Here is a 16,510-nt window from a genome sequence, read left to right on the forward strand (position 1 = left end):
GGACAAATTTTTTTAGAATTACGACAAATATTTTGAGGAATATAGTATTTCATAAATCATGTCACATTTATAGATGCTTCTCCCTATGGTATCCCCTATATAAATTAAATTAAGATTGTTGAGATAGACATTTCTTGCAATAGATCCAATTAAATAAAACTAGAGTCGCGTGAGATAGCGATATATACAAAAGAGTACTATCGAGTTTAAAAATGAACCTTTTGTTATTTAGTTTATCAATATGATCAAAGTATATATTATTTATACACTTCGAATATATATATAGTTACATATAAGTTGTGATATGTAACTTTCCTTTTTCAAAATGTATACCCAAATTATGACTCACATTTGAGTCACGATTCCCCATCTTTTTGTTCTTTTCTGTTTTTCAGATATACTTTTTTTTTCTCAATTTAGAGCTTTTAGAGTACACATTTTCAAATTTCCAAGTTGAGATTTTTAAGGGGAAAAAAAGGAGTCATTTTGGATTGTTTAAAAGTTATTTTAGTTTAAAAAAACACATTAATTTTATGGTAATCTTAGCCATGAGCCCAACAAACATGAGTTATTCAAAGCACAAGTCACATGCAAATGAAATAAAATAATGGAAAGAGATATCGATTAATTAATTAAATAATTTGGATTCTCGTGTTCATACATCCATGAGGACGAAATAATAATTCGGACGCAATTATCGAATATTCGCACGCTATTAGAGCCTAAAGGATCAATTATAATATATATGTAACATATTAAACTATATGATATGTATATTAATATTGAAACTAATTCCTAATTCTATGTTTTTTTTTTTGTTTATAATAATCACTGACTTAAGACCCTGTCATGTGACAATATCTTGGGATTGAGTCTCATCTGCGACAATTTTTCTCTTCCTTCCTCCATGATCCAATCTTGCCCACCCCTACTACTTTTAATTAATTAATTTGATAATATCGTATTCGGAATTCATATTAGAGATTGATTTAAATTTGAATTTACGCATTGTAAGACTCATTTCTGTGTATGACAGTCCCAACAAGATTTATTTCATTCATAAGACTTAAATACAAGATGTTTAATTAAGAATGAAGAGATTTCGACCATCCCAACACAGTCCAGACTGATTCGATTAATCTTTGTTATTTGCTAGTCAATAGTCATCATGTTTGTACCAAAATATTTGTTGAAGACAATCATCTTTTACTTGTAATGCAAGTGATACCACTTCTTGCAATTTTTGTTCCTTATGAATCTGATTCGTGTTTCAAAATGAGATTATGAAAAAAATAAAAATATATATATATATATAAATATTATATATTTATATCAATTGTTGGAATAAGTTCAATTTTGATTGGTAACTTGGCTGCAATTGTGGACTTTATTTTTCTCTTTCAAGTGGGCTTTATTTGGATGGGAAAGCTATCTTATTAGACATACATCGATATATTAATTTTGCCTACATATTTTATCACTAATTAACAATTTCCTATCATATGTTGAGAAAATACACCTAAGCACATATATTTTTGCTACCATATAAACTAAAATAGGGAGAGAGACGAACGAGATAGACCCAGATAAATAGGAGAGGGGTGAGTGAGACGGGAGGGAAGCGAGCGAGATTTGTTATGTATCTCATATACATGCGAATCCACTTGGATATAGTGTATCTAGAATAAGTTACACATAATTTTGACCCCATATATCCAAAGGTACATATATCTGGACTTATCAAAATCTTGTAAGATTCATAATATTATAAACTAGCGTGTACTAAGTAATTAGTTCCTAAATTATTGAGATTTCTATAAGTTTCCCATTTTAGAATGTTTATATTTGACAACAACGCTGGACCATGAAGCGGCCCAACTAACCTAAACACGCAATTTGAGCCCATGAGGATTTGAACTTGATGGGCCTTATCCAACGTTTTCTGTTTCTTCTCTGGGCCTAAACTTTCGTAAACATTACGTAGGCCGACCAGTTTTCAGGCCTGCTATGAGTTTTTAGCTGTGGTTTGAAAAATAAGTAAATAGCCGTACTTCATTAAGGGGGTTTGAAAAATAAAAATATAGTGTCTAGATTTTGAACTTGGAACCTAACCGTGAATTTTAAACCCTTAAACCCAGTGGCGGGACCACCTTAGAATGAGGGGTTCATCCGAGCCTCCTTCGGCGAAAAATCATATGATTTATACATAGTTAAAATAATTTTTTAAGTATATATAATAGATGTCGAACCCCCTTCGGCTACTTCGTGTGCCTATTTTTTTAGATTTTGAAACCCCTTATTGAAAATTTGGCTCAGCCACTTCTTAAACCACTGAGTTAACGTCTAGTTTTGTGTCTAGAGAATTCAAAATCTCTTTCTATATATACACACTAAAAGATCATATATACAATGTAAACATTTATCGAGGGAGTGGGGTGAATACCCTCTCCCCTCCTAAATCAATCATTGCTTAAAACACAAAAAAAACTAATAAGGTTTTTGAGGAACATATCGAGAGAGAATTGGATATGGTTAGACATTGTGTGGTTGGTAAACCAGGATTGTCCTAAAAAAAATTTCTTTGGTTCCACTTGTCAATTATTCAAATTCTAATCAATTGACATTTTTTTTTTCCTTCTCTATTTCAAGGAAACTACACAAAAGACAAAATAGTCCTAAAATAAATAAGGAAATTATAATAATTGATTAATTCGTTACCGAGCAAATGACAACACCAATGGTAAACAAAGGTAGATGTGCGGCTCTTAACGAAACGAAAATAAAGAAGAAAGAAAACGACTTCTTAAGTTCTTGTCAAACTACTAGATATAGGACCCCATGCCGGGGTCCAATATATATTATTTTATTATTTTAATTTATGTCATATTATGGAATTTGAGAAGTTATTGAAATTTTTATATGATTTTTAAAATATTTTAAATTGTTAGCTATTGTAATTTGTAGTACTTTTTTTTTTTACATAATTTTGAAAATAATATTTATTACTCTCTTTGTTCTAATTTATGTGGCACAGGCAGAATTTCAAATATTAACCATTTTTTATATGTCTCTTTAATATATTAAGTTGTTAATTATTGTATTTTATAGTACATTTTGAACCTAATTTTTTAATAATATATGTTATTTGCCATGTCCCAATTTATGTGGCATTAATTGATAGATTTGTTGGAGTCGAGAGATTTATTTTGTTAATTATTGTAATCTATAGTTTCTTTTTCGTCAATTTCAAACAATATATGTTGTTAATTGATAGATTTTTTGGAGTGGACTATTTTTTTATGAATTATTGTAATTTATTGTTTCTTTTTCGTCAATTTCAAACAATATATGTTTATTATATAATCCATTTTATGTGGTAACAATAGAATTTAGAGAGTCAATTAAATTTTTTATATAAGTTTTAAATAATTAAGCTGTTAATTATTGTAATGTATAGTATTACTTATATTATTTTTAAATATATTTAAGTATTATATCTTAGGTTTTTTATCCTAATTTATATGGCATTGATAGAATTGAAAGTGTCAAATAATTGTTAATTATTGTAATAGATAATATGGAGTATTTAAGTCATATATAGTATATTAATTAATATATAATATGTAGTATTTAAGTGGAAGGTGGTGGGGCCCACTTATATAGTTTGATAAATATATTGGATATTAGTAGTGATTATAGTATAGTAATTAATAATATATAATATGTAGTATTTAAGTGGAAGGTGGTGGAGCCCACTTATATATTTTATAAATATGTTGGACATTAATAGTGATCTTATTGACACAATGGTAGTCATTCCTAAAGTCTTCTATAATATAGTAATGTATTTTGTTAACGAGAAAAGTAAGAAATTGATATACGAGATTTTTTTTATTTTTTATTTTTTTATATTACATATAAACATTGTTATTTAAACTTTGTAGCGGTCTTGACTGGGTTGAGACTGCTATGATGAGCATCCTTCTGTTATAGCGGTACCATCACACATCGACAGGGGTTTCACTGAGAACCGACAGTAATTCGGAGAGTAACAATATATTTAGATTTTTTAAAGTATGCATAAATATCTCACAGTATAAATTATCTTTTCAAAAGTTTTTATGGATTACTAATAGTCTCAACTATCATAATCTAAGTTCAAAATCATCAAACACTACAATCACTGACCGTATACAATTTCTAAGCCTTACAGTATATTTAACCTCAATTATTGAAAGATCAATTCAAATCATTTTACAAAATTTAAGGGCAGTTAAAGAAAACAGACAAGAATTATGACTTGTCAACATATTATTTTTTTTCCAAATCTTTTGGTTGGGTTTTTTCTAAAATTAATTATTTTCTTAGGTTTTCTCTCCAACCACTTAATTTTTTCTGGCAAATACAGCCTTACCCTTTCCAAGGCTGACAATGTCCCAATTTTTTTTTTATATTTTAAACCAAAACTCCCAAAACGGGAATCTTCTTATCAAACGATAGCCACGAAATGGAAGTTGTGGGAACAATGAGCCTTATTGCCCAAGCTCCCGCCGGAGCTTTATCGGCGACTCATCGTTGTTCCCTCACATTCACCCATCCAGTTCCTCCCCTTTTCTCCCATCGTCGGCCCACTCAAATTTCCACTAAAAACCCAATTCACGGCTCAAAAAATGGACCAAAACCCATCACTCTAGCTAATGCAGAGTCTTCTTCTTCCGGCGCCGGTGCACCTCGTGAAGCTTCGACTGCTACTACTAGTACTGCTGGATCGTCTAATTCCAGTAATGGGTCAGCTTCTTTTAGCCCAGAGGATTCGATTTCCTTCGTGGGTCAAGATAGTGTTCCTCTGGAAGGTGTTATTCAGTTTGAGAAACCCGATTCTAATTCGATTAGTGATAAAATCAATAAATGGGGGTAAGTTGTTTTTGTGCGTTTTTTATCTGATTGGGTTGCTTTGGATCAGTTTGTTTATGTGATTGTGTTGTTGAATTGGGTTTTTATTTTCAGTTGGGTGGCGTTGTTAGCTGGTGGAGATGTTGCGGTTTTGTTGTTGTTCTCTGCGATTGGAAGGTTCAGTCATGGGTTCACTGTTTTTGACCCCGAAACACTGCGAACTGCTGACCCTTTCATTGCTGGTAAGGGAATTGTGATGTTATTCTTCTGTTTTGAAGTTTTTATGTAATTTTGAAGGGATAAGGCACAAGTACCCTAGACTATGATTGAAATCTTGTAGATAAACCTTAACGAAACTAAGGTCCTATTACCCCGAACCCATTTTTTTGTAATTTTGTACACCTTTTTGACCTATGCGGCATCCAAACATCTCCTATGTGTCTCTACTAAGTGGAGTCACGGAGTGTGCCACGTAAGTCAAAGGATGTACAAAATTACCAAAAAATGAGTTCATGGGTAATATGACCTTAGTTTAGTTAAAGGTGTGTCTATGAGATTTCGGTCGTAATCTAGAGGTACTTGTGCCTTATCCCGAATTTTGAACATAAAGTTCGAATTTTTGATGATGGTTGTGGGTTCTTTAGGTTGGTTTTTGAGTGCGTATTTCCTTGGAGGATTTGGGGAGGATGGTAAAGGAAAGAATGGTCTGTTTAAGGCTTTCATTGCTGCTACTAAATCATGGTCATTAGGCATTCCGGTAAGTCCTCTTTACATTCTAGCTGATTGGATACTGTAATTTATGGATGTTGTGGTGGGCTAGTTTAATTATCTGGTGGATACCAAAGAAATCCATCATATGAGTGACTGAACTTTTGACTATCCGGGCTTCCTATTTACAAGTCTAGATAATCAACTTGTCTAACTCGGAAATTTAAAAACTTGGTTGAATGCCTCCATTTCACCATTTTAACTAGGAGTAGTTGTAAGCTCTGGTTGTTATTTAACTACCACAGAGCTAGATATTAAAACTTGGAACTTGCTTGGGTGGAGTCGAATTTATAGAACATTGGCTTTACTATCATTTCAGAAAGAAAGAAACACTTAGTTGCAAAGGAAAGAATTTGTGACATGTACTTAATCTTAATTTTATTCAGTAATACACTGACCAATTTTAGATGTTTATGGACAACAACAACATGCCCAGTGTAGTCCCACAAAGTGCGGTTTGGGGAGGGTAGAGTGTACACTGTACACAGGCCTTACCCCTACCTTAGAGGTAGAGAGGTTGTTCCGATAGACTTGATGTTTGTGGACATAATAACAAAATAACAATGAGAAATCTATGGATGAAAATTTCCACTATCTAGTAGGTGATTTAATAGTCACTAGATTCTCTTCTAAAAGATAGTGAAATTATAGATACACAAGATTTATGGTCGAGACTCTGATTTCATAAAGGGGATGGAGTTGGTGAATCCCTCGTCATGTGGTAGTTAATTTTAGAATATTTTAACTAATTTTGTAAAAGCTGGCAGTCTAGTTCAATTTTTGCAAGTTGGTGTTTATATATTGAAACTTTTCTGAGAGGCAAAGATATATGGTTAAGTCATTCTGCTTATGATTCATTGGACAAACTCTTGTAAGAAATAAAACCCCTAGTTCTCATCTACAAGTCACTTTTTTTTACTGCTTGGTGCTTGAAGTGTTAAATGATTTTGTGAAAATTGGTGTTTTAGTTCAATGTTTACAATTAGGTGTTCATATATGATATATTGCAACTTTTCCGATTGGAAGAAATATATATGGTTAGTGAAATTCTGCCTAAGTTTCGTCACAAGTCCATGTAATAACAGCAGTGGCAACAGTAAGAAAGAATATTAATTTATTCAGTGGTGTTGGCTGGGAAGATGCTGTCTTGCGTCAAGTAAATGGCAATGGAAAAGTCTTGATTTGAGTAGTAAGAAGTAACAAATCAGACATGGGGGGATCTTGCCCCTGTTGCACTCACTCTCTACTGTCTTTGGTAAAATTATAGGGTTATATTTGTTTAAAGTAGTATTTTTCTTAATATTTGGTATGCAATGCTTGCTTTGACATTTCCATGGATGCTGGTGGGTAAGTTATTGTCAACTTACTAGGCAACCTTTGGCCTTCAATTAGAGTTTGGTAGATGACTACCACATTCTAGTCTGAAGCTTTCCTCGAATCTTGATTCGGTGGGCACTAATTTCATTATAGTCATGGAATGATGAAGTAGTTCTGTCAATTACGTAATTTGTTTGACATTTTCCGTGTCTTACCTATCATGTGTGCTACCTCTTTGTCTCGGGAAACTATTTGTAGGGATTACAATGGTGCGGTGTGGGGGGGTTGCGGGGAAAACCCGCTAAGATTTCAACCCACCCTGCATAACATGATGTGTTGTTTTTATCCAGCTCCGCACAAACCCGTTCCATCCCGCCCCACATAATTTCTTAAAAAAATTAAAATACTGAATTCAGTACATTTTTAACTTAAAATTTCTAATATATTAATTGCGTAATATTTTTGTTTAACTGCTGAAATTAATAGGTTAGTCTAGCTCTATAATGCAATTTTATAACTCTTTTAAACATGTCTGTAACGGTTTTTTGATAGTTTTGAATTGATTACTAACTTTTTTCTTCTTTCTAGTTTTTGGCCACTCCAAACAGTTTTTTCATAAAACTCTTTTATTCATCATATGGCCAGTGCCCAAAACGTGCAAAACTGGTATGAAATGTGTGAATCTATGAATTGAAAAGATCTTTTTTTCAAACCCACAACCCGCCCCACACCCGCAAAAGCTTTAACCCACCCCGCCCCACAAACACCATAACCTACCCCGCTCCACTCCCGCCCCGCCCCATTGCCATCCCTAACTATTTGTATGTTTAAACTTGAACATGGTATAATGTTTTATGATTGTAGCATGAAAAACTGTTCACTGCAAACATAAGTGTATAGATTAGTAAAATGTGATGCAATTTTAGAAATAAGGTTACATAGGTAGACAGGTCTCAGTCCCTTCCACTTGTGTGGAGCATGACTTTGATCATGGATTTTGTCTAAAATACTCGCATCAGCCTATCAATTTTCTTCCGTTTCTTGGGGTCAAGGATTCTTGATTGTGAGCTGACTCTTATTTACTCTCTGCTTCTCTTATTTTGCAGGTGGGTATAGCTCTAAGGGCTGCCTCTGTGGGTCATATACCACCAGTCAACTTCATAATAGTTACCATGGGGAGTACTGCTGTATTACTCATTGGATGGAGGACACTCTTGTTCAGCATTTTACCAACAGACAAGCTGAAGAAGAATGATGTTTATAAGAGTGGAAACCCTTTTGAATTTCTTGAGGTAAAGTTCTCTTGTCTAATCAGTAACTTGGGGATATTAACGGTGTGATAGCTGTTTGTATGAAGTGTTTCTTCCTTTCCTAACATGGTTAGCCTGTTTGAACTACCAAATTAATTCCCTCTGAACTAAAGGCAGATAGGATCCAAGATTTAACCTGTATGGATTTTGGATTCTAGGACAATGATCTTAAGGGTTAATAACTGAGTTCTGAATTTATTTTTTTGTTCATGTTTGGGCAAAATCCATTGGTTTTGCCGAACTGATATGATAAAGCCTACCTCCTCCCCTGACTTAAGTCATGGAACTTTATTTGCATCTTGATTGTTATGCCTTATATTTTCCCATGAACTAAACCCTAAGATGAAATAAACTGTAAAACTGGTGGAATAAGAAGTTTGATTAATTTTCTTGTGACAACAATTGGTTAACGATTGATCATTTTTGTGTAAGAGCTCAGGCAGAGTTGATAATATCATTTAGTTGCTCACTTTTTTGTTGTTCTTGGACAAACTCGGTGTTTTCTTAGCCTACTAGAAATTCTTCATGTTCACCTAAGAGGGGGAACAAAAGGAGTGGGTGTAGACATGCGTTTTCTTTCTATGCTTATTTTGCACATGATTATATACAGAGTCAATTTTTCAGCCATCTTCGGCTATTTTTCCCAGTAACATGAATGTATGCAGTAACGGTGTAAAACATAGGCGTGTATCGTTCCTGTATATATTAAGAAAAATATCCTTTTGTTGCAGTTGCTGACATCATTGGTAAGAAGATGGTGATTGTGTGGTAGCAGTGCAGGTGACGTGGTATTATTGATTATATTCTAACGGAAATTTTCTAGTATGTACATGTCATTTCTCATTATAAGTAGATCAATGTAGTTCGTTCGTCTGAGTAACAGTGGAAGAAAATACAGTTTCCATCCATTCCTCAATAAACTACAGGTTACTTAGATAGTGTTTGGCCATACATCCCAAATACTTTTGAGAAATCAGATTAAATTGGTGCATGAAAATGGTGGGCATATATATACTTATCAATATTTCATTCTTGAAAGCATATTGCTGATGCTGCTTCTTAATGTCCTTGAGTCGCCTATAAAATTATACTGTGCAAGTAACTTAAAAACAAATTCTCGTATATACTCCGTCACTAGATAGCATGAGATGAATTTGTGAGTAACTAATTTCTGAAAGTGCCAAATGCTTGTGAAGTCATGTTTTAACCAAGAATGCTAATATGTCGACCAACTTACCCTTTAATCATTGCTATATGATGTCTGCACATATGTATGAGTAGTAGAAGATGCTGTGTTCAGTTTCTCTACATAACTTTGTCTAGAATTAGGTTAGAAAATAAGTGCATAAAATATTGTTAGAAAAATCCAACAATATTTTAGAATCTTGATTTGCAGTGATGAGACAGACGTTTGCTGCATTATTTCTGGGTGGCAAAGGGCCTATGCAACATGTTAATGTAGGTAGGTCGGCCAAACAGTGTATGAATAGTGACTAAGTAGTATAATAGAGGCTATGACAAAAGAATGCATTGTCAACTTGCCGTCAGTTGAATTTAGTAACTCCGGTGCACAAAATATTATGCGTTTACGTATAGTTTGAGGAAGGGTTTCAGCCCATGAAGATGAGATGTAGTCGTTAGCTACTCGTGTTTTGTAGCTCACACAGAGATAACTATATGTGTTAACTCTTTTTTGTTAATTATAGGAGAACATTGTTCAAGTATAGCATTCGGTCATTTTTTTTTTCTTATCTACCTAAGTCTCGGTGGCTTGCTTAGTAGTCGAACTATTACTCTAGGAGTTTCTTGTTATTACATTTCTACTATCGTATTTTATTTTTTTTGTAGTGTATGTTCCATTTTTTGTGATGCTTTCTTAGGCATTGTCTTAGCTTTTCACTTTCATTGTTTTTTTTCTATCAAATTGTTATTACTTCAATCAAGGGTCTATTGAAAACAGTCTTTCTATCTTGTAGAGGTAAAGTCTGCGTAAATACTATCCTTTCTAGACTCCACCTGTAAAAATGACACTAGATATGTTATTGTTGTTGTTCTACATAACTCTGGATATTATGTTAAATAATTGAGATAGATATACACAAGCTGATTCGAATGTTGTTTATTAGCAAAGGGTCTGATGTAGGGTTTCCATCAAGTGGATATTTATTTAGCTAAGAAATGCCACTACTCACTGCCTATGCTCAGTTTTGAAATTTGCCATCTTTTTCTTTCTATCAATAGTGATGTCAGATCAATCTTTGTTTGACTGACTTCCTTTTTAAATTATTATTTTTGAATTTTGCACTCTCTTTTTTTTCCTAATACTTTTCCTTTTTCTGATTGATTTAGTGGTCAGTCATGTCTTCATTTGGTGTTAAATTAGTCATCATCATCATCACATTATATCAATGCTTAATTGTGTTTCAACTCAAACTTCCCGTAATTTCTGATTTATCGAGAAACTCAAATTTCATAAAATTGAAATAATTTTCTACTTGAAATTTAAAAAAATAAAAAAGTTTTCTCAATCATGAATTTGTAAAAGTGAAAATGTTTATTAATTTGTTATTTAAACGAATCACGTCCAAAATTAAAATTAAAATATTATCAAATTTTATTTTTTTTTAAAACGAATTAAGAAACAGGAGAGGTACTAATTTTTTTTTCATCGAATTGACAATTGCAGATTATATGCTATAAAATAGTTGACCTTTGTATTTGACTTTGTATGAAAATCATGATTAATTTTTTCTTCTAATTTTCCATTTGTTGTACACTACTCGCAGCACTCTCGACCAAGATATTTTTAAATTAAATGTTAGTTGAATTACAAACATATATAATGTAACAGCGCTATTTCAATTAGAATTGAGCTTTTTTGTATATAATACATGTGAATAAAATATATTTTACTATATTTCAAAAGGAAAATGCTGCCACTTTCGTTTTAAAAAGAACTCGCTATTCTTCACAAAAACGGATGCTAAATATAATACTCCTAATGAAATTTTCCCTTTTTTTTTTTATACGTAATATTAAAGTCAAATTCTTTTAATCATTAAGGGGTCTTTGGTTACCAGTTAGAGATATGGAGTATTAGTTATGCAGGTATTGATTATGTAGGTATTAATTATACAAATATTAGTTAGGTAGGTATTATAATACATATATTATTACTTATTGATTGTTTAATTTATTGTAAATTAATACACGTTTTTTTTTTAAATAGAAAATTATAAAGCTTGTATCCAAGATAAATTGCAACAGGCCCTTGTAGGGGGTGAGGGTGGGGGGAATCTATAGTGTGATGCGTTGCAGAAATCTATACTATGATGTGCACAAATAATAAAATGGAACAGTTCGGGTCGGGGTCGGGGGCAAACAGTTTTGGGTTTGTTTGTGTGTATGGGGTGGAGGGAATCATGAAACTAAAAGAATTTGAGTTAGGCCAGTCCTTTTTAAATAAATAAAAAATTACTCATTAATCTTGTGAATTAATATTAATATGAATGTTCGTATAATAATACACCTACCGAGACGAAATCCAAAGGTGAGTCTCGTATGGGGAATCTATTCTAGACCCACCTACCGGCCCTAAATCTATCTTACTCTTCCTTGGTCTCTTCCACGGATCGGTGGATATGAAATAGAATGATTTAGAAATAAATAATTAAGTAAACAAATTAAGGGTAAATATGTAATTTTATTATACATAGATTTCCTCATAAGTTATGTGAGTATTAGCTATGTAGAATTACAAAAATGCAACCAAACACCACATAAATCAATACATGAATAATTTTTATACATCATTTAGAGACGCACCAACCAAACATTGTATAAAATATATACATGAATAATTTTGATTCTATTTACAAACCAAACATGGTATAAAATTAATACATGAATAACCAAATTATTCATGTATTAACTTTACCCTTATCCAGTAACCAAACGTCCCCTAAGAATAGAATGATCTGATTCATTATACCACAACACTCGGTTACGATTAAATTACCTAAGAAAGTAGTCCAAACTAAACCAAAATTATCAAGACTTTGGATGGTAACTAGATTATTTTTTTTTTAAAAAAAACAATAAAAACAAGGAGGAGGGGAAAAAACATGTTCTATCCATCTCAAAAAGAATGTCCTCTTTGTCTTTTTAGTCTGTTTCAAAAAGAATGAACTCTTTCTTTTTTTGTAACATTTTAATTTCAGCTTTCCACGTGACATGTTTAAGACCATAAGATTAAAGGGCAATTTTGTAAATTTGACATAACTTTAATTTAAAACCACAAGATTCAAAAGTCTTTTTTATTTTCTTAAATTTCGTGTCAAATCAAACTAGGTCATTCTTTGTAAAACGGAGGGGTATAATTTGAAAGAAAAATATCCAAAGAAGTGGATGTAAAATCAAAGTACTCTTTTTAGCTAGTGCTAAACTTGTGGTACTATAGACTATACTATAGTAGCTATTAGGGAGAAAGAAAGAAAAAAAGTGATTGTGTATTTGTAGCAAAGATATTAATGAGGAAAGTGGCAAGGCATTAGTACATGTTTGCCCTTATAATTCATCTTACACCATATTGGAAAAAGAAACCTTATAGTCTTATATCCCTTTATAGTGAAAGTGGTTACAAAACAAAAGTAGTAGTAGTAGTATAGTGAACATTAGTATTATTAAAGGGGAATTTCAGGCCCATTGCATCAGCATAACATTAAAGTCACAATTTGTATCTAAGTGGATATTTTTTTTAACCTTTGAAAGGAATTTGCCTATGACCTAGTGGATTTCTTTGAACTTTTTCTAGTGGTTAATTACTTTTATGATTTTAGAGAATGTATATCGAAAATAATCTATTTATAAATAGGAATAAAATATGTGTGTACTTTATTCTTTTCAAACTCTTTCTATAAAATTATATTGAGTTTGTTGTTATTGGTGGTTTTAGGGGTCGTTTGGTAAGATACATAAAGAAAAAATAATGTATGCATTAATTCTATGTATTATAAAACGTACTTTATTTGTTTGGCACACTCTATTTGATATTATGTTATGGTACTTTTCAGAGCGAATATGAATTTAGTCGAGAGTTTCAATGATATCGAAAGTTGGACACCAGATGAGAAAAGAACATGCAAAACCATGATATAAGCATTGTAATTAGTTTAATGCCTAAGTTAGCATGGATAATACCATAGCTGCCCCTCAGAACCTTTTTCACGATTTTTTTATTTATATCCATGGAGGGTGCTTTTTAAAACAATATTTTAAAAAAATATACATGCAATGCATGTTATTTTTAATACAACAAATCAAATATGGTATAAGAAATAATTTCTGAATAATCAATGCAAGCTAACTAATATCAACAATATTAACGCACTATTCAATATTATTCTTGTACATTGTGTCAAACGAGCGTTTAATGAATGTTTATCTAGTGTGTTTCATGATTTTTTAAAATAACAAATACTAAAATCTAATGGATTTTTATGCAGCACATATATAAGAGAGAGAATCTAAGGTGATTGTGACTATACAATTCAGTATAGAGGGTGACATATCAGATGAAAGTTTAAGACCTGAGAGACAGAGAAAGGGCTACTATTAATAAAACCTATAAGCCATAGTAGATATAACTAGATATACTAACAATATTGTTTGGTTTTCCATTTATTATATTAAAATATTGTCCTTGCAATAACATGCTTCATTATTATTATAATTATGTGCACTTGGACCACTTGGTTGTTCAATTTGATCAAATTCTAGATTATACTATATGTTCCCCTAGTGGATTAATTATCTTGTTTTGGACATTCAAGACTAATGCTCATTATACTATGATGGTGCATTAATGGTAAACTTTAATCTTGTTTTTGGAAACAAGTAAAACCATAACAAAATAGGAAATGATATTATTATGATGATTTAATGTGTGAACAAAGTCCTGTAAAGGGAGTTAAAGAGAGAGCAATATCTTTTAACATGTCATGTTAAAAAGTATTTTTTAATATAAGACGGTCATGTGAAATTAGGTTTGAAGGGAAGAATATTATTGTGTACGATCAAAGTTTGATCATAGTAGTAATTGAAAAAAAAAAACGAAAGTTTCTTAATAATATGATACTACTTTTTTAAGACAATTGTATAAGTTATAGCTCAAAACGAATAATATGACAACATATTAAAAATTAGTTCTAAGCTCAATAATGGACGGTCCACACCACACAAAGTTTTCTTCTATTTTATTTATTGATCTCTTTTATACTCCAAACTATCATCATATCTAAATAAGAAATCAGTGCTCTAACTAATTACTAAATTTTTTCCCTAATCCACGATCTCCGCATCTTCGATAGTGTTAGGGCCAGAAGAGTATGGGAAGGACAGGAAGTAAGTCAGAGACATTAAAACAGCTGGATGAAGTGACGAAAGTCCTTAAAAGCAGAAAATAATTGACATATATCCATCATATAATAAATCCATAAAATACTTCTTTGTTTCTCTGGCCAATAATAATACTAACTCACTTTGGGATCTTCCTTAGATTTTCTTTGGATTTTATGTTTTATGTTTTTCTTCACTTATCACGTGATTACGTTTCCTCATTTATTTCTCTTCTATCTATTATTACTACTCCTATAATATATAATATAGACTATATGAATGAAAAGAAAGAAAAAAAAACTATACATTATACTTACGTGTTGAAAGTTATGTGTACAGAACTAGCTGGCTTTTTAGCTGCTGGCTCTATGACTTTCTAGTTTCTATATAGACTAGATTCATAGTATATAATTATCTCTTCATTACGACTTTGTATTTTTTTTAAATTTTGACAACAATGTTCTTATTTTTTTGAAAAAATATAATTAATTTCATCCCGAAAAAAAATCAACAATATTCTCACTTACTTTCATAATTTAAACTTTCAACCTACTGATTGACGGTGGAGGTGTGCATTGATTTGAGCAAGCTTCACTTATCACAAAAAGGGTTTAAATGTTATTTTCGTTGTCTCAATTTATGTGGCACCGTTTATATTTTGAGAATCAAATAATATAGTTTTTGAATGTGAATTTGAGCATGATTTTTTTTTTTAGAAAACGGAAATAAGATTTACACAATTGAAAACTATGTTAAAAGAACTATAAGTTATAATAATTGATAATTCAAGATATTTAGAGTATATAAAAGAAATACAATCAAAGAAAGAAAGACTTATATGATTATCAAAATACGAAAAAAAGTCGTCAAGTATCAACTAAATACTAACAATGTTTGCACACGAATGACTAGGCTTCTAATAAGGTCTAGTTACAAGCAGAATATAAAAAATTCAGAAAATTTGGTGAAATGATTATGAGACTAAGATGAATTGAAGCTAATCTAACATTTGAACAACAAAACTCATGGCAAATGATCTCAAAAAATTGATAAGGTAAAATTTGATTTAGATTTTACTTATATTAAGATAAACTAAAGATATCTGATTTATCGATTAAATTGATTTGACTTATATTAAGATAGCTACATAAATTCTATAGCATGGTCATTGGTGTAATTAAGTTATGCCATATAGTTTAATTAGCTTATTTTTTCGGGTGGTGAATATAATAAATTCCACATAACTTGGATGAAAGTTTAATTTCAATTCTACGAAATTTCTTTTCCTTCATATATTTTTATTTTGCCTGCTATTTATGATTCTGACCCCACAAAAATAAGTGAAACAGCTAACATCTTACAAGAACTTTCATATTATGATTATTAATGATCCACTTATGAAGGGGAAGGTGGTCAAATTATTTTCCTCCAAATTTCTTGGAATTAAATTAAATATGTCATTCTCAACAAGAGGGGTGAACCAAATTGAATCTCATATAGCAAGGGGAAAATAAACTAATGACTACTTAGGTGATGTTGATTTGGCAGATTAATAAAATTGGGGGTCTCAAATCAATTTTAACAGAAAATCTTATTTTTGTGCTCAATAATTCTTAAAACAATAAATCTATAAATTTATAATTAGCAAACATCTCTTAATTAGAGGTATTGAGATCAAACCTAAAAAAAAATAAAAAATCTTGCTGAAGAGTATTTTTTTTTAATCATTGATACAATCAATACAAATATTGAATATTGATCAATAACCCACCCCACCCCCCTTACCCTAATTTTTAGTGAATCTACCTACCTACACCTCTTGGAAC

General features: G+C 31.4%; 2 protein-coding genes across 2 annotated transcripts in view; one reads left to right on the plus strand and one right to left on the minus strand.

Annotated features, from left to right (window-relative positions):
* LOC125829951 (G-type lectin S-receptor-like serine/threonine-protein kinase At4g27290) overlaps window positions 1-16,510 on the minus strand; it is a 320,066-nt gene that overhangs the window by 142,589 nt on the left and 160,967 nt on the right. The gene's annotated exons all lie outside the window — the stretch shown is intronic.
* On the plus strand, window positions 4,354-9,287 carry LOC125829976 (uncharacterized). The gene is made up of 5 exons (XM_049509208.1): window positions 4,354-4,914; window positions 5,008-5,135; window positions 5,538-5,650; window positions 8,085-8,270; window positions 9,020-9,287. The coding sequence occupies exons 1-5, from the start codon at window positions 4,508-4,510 to the stop codon at window positions 9,047-9,049; spliced, it is 864 nt and encodes a 287-aa protein (XP_049365165.1). The 5' UTR covers window positions 4,354-4,507; the 3' UTR covers window positions 9,050-9,287.

The sequence above is a fragment of the Solanum verrucosum genome, unplaced genomic scaffold (assembly GCF_900185275.1).
Source record: "Solanum verrucosum unplaced genomic scaffold, falcon-dt-bn FXZP01000282.1, whole genome shotgun sequence".
Lineage (NCBI taxonomy): Eukaryota > Viridiplantae > Streptophyta > Magnoliopsida > Solanales > Solanaceae > Solanum > Solanum verrucosum.

Bases quoted from the DNA above. Each gene is read 5' to 3' on its own strand.
- LOC125829976 (XM_049509208.1), top strand. From the start codon at position 4,508: ATGGAAGTTGTGGGAACAATGAGCCTTATTGCCCAAGCTCCCGCCGGA. The intron at 5,651-8,084 runs GTAAGTCCTCTT...CTTATTTTGCAG, and splicing joins CATGGTCATTAGGCATTCCG to GTGGGTATAGCTCTAAGGGC. The intron at 8,271-9,019 runs GTAAAGTTCTCT...CTTTTGTTGCAG, and splicing joins ACCCTTTTGAATTTCTTGAG to TTGCTGACATCATTGGTAAG.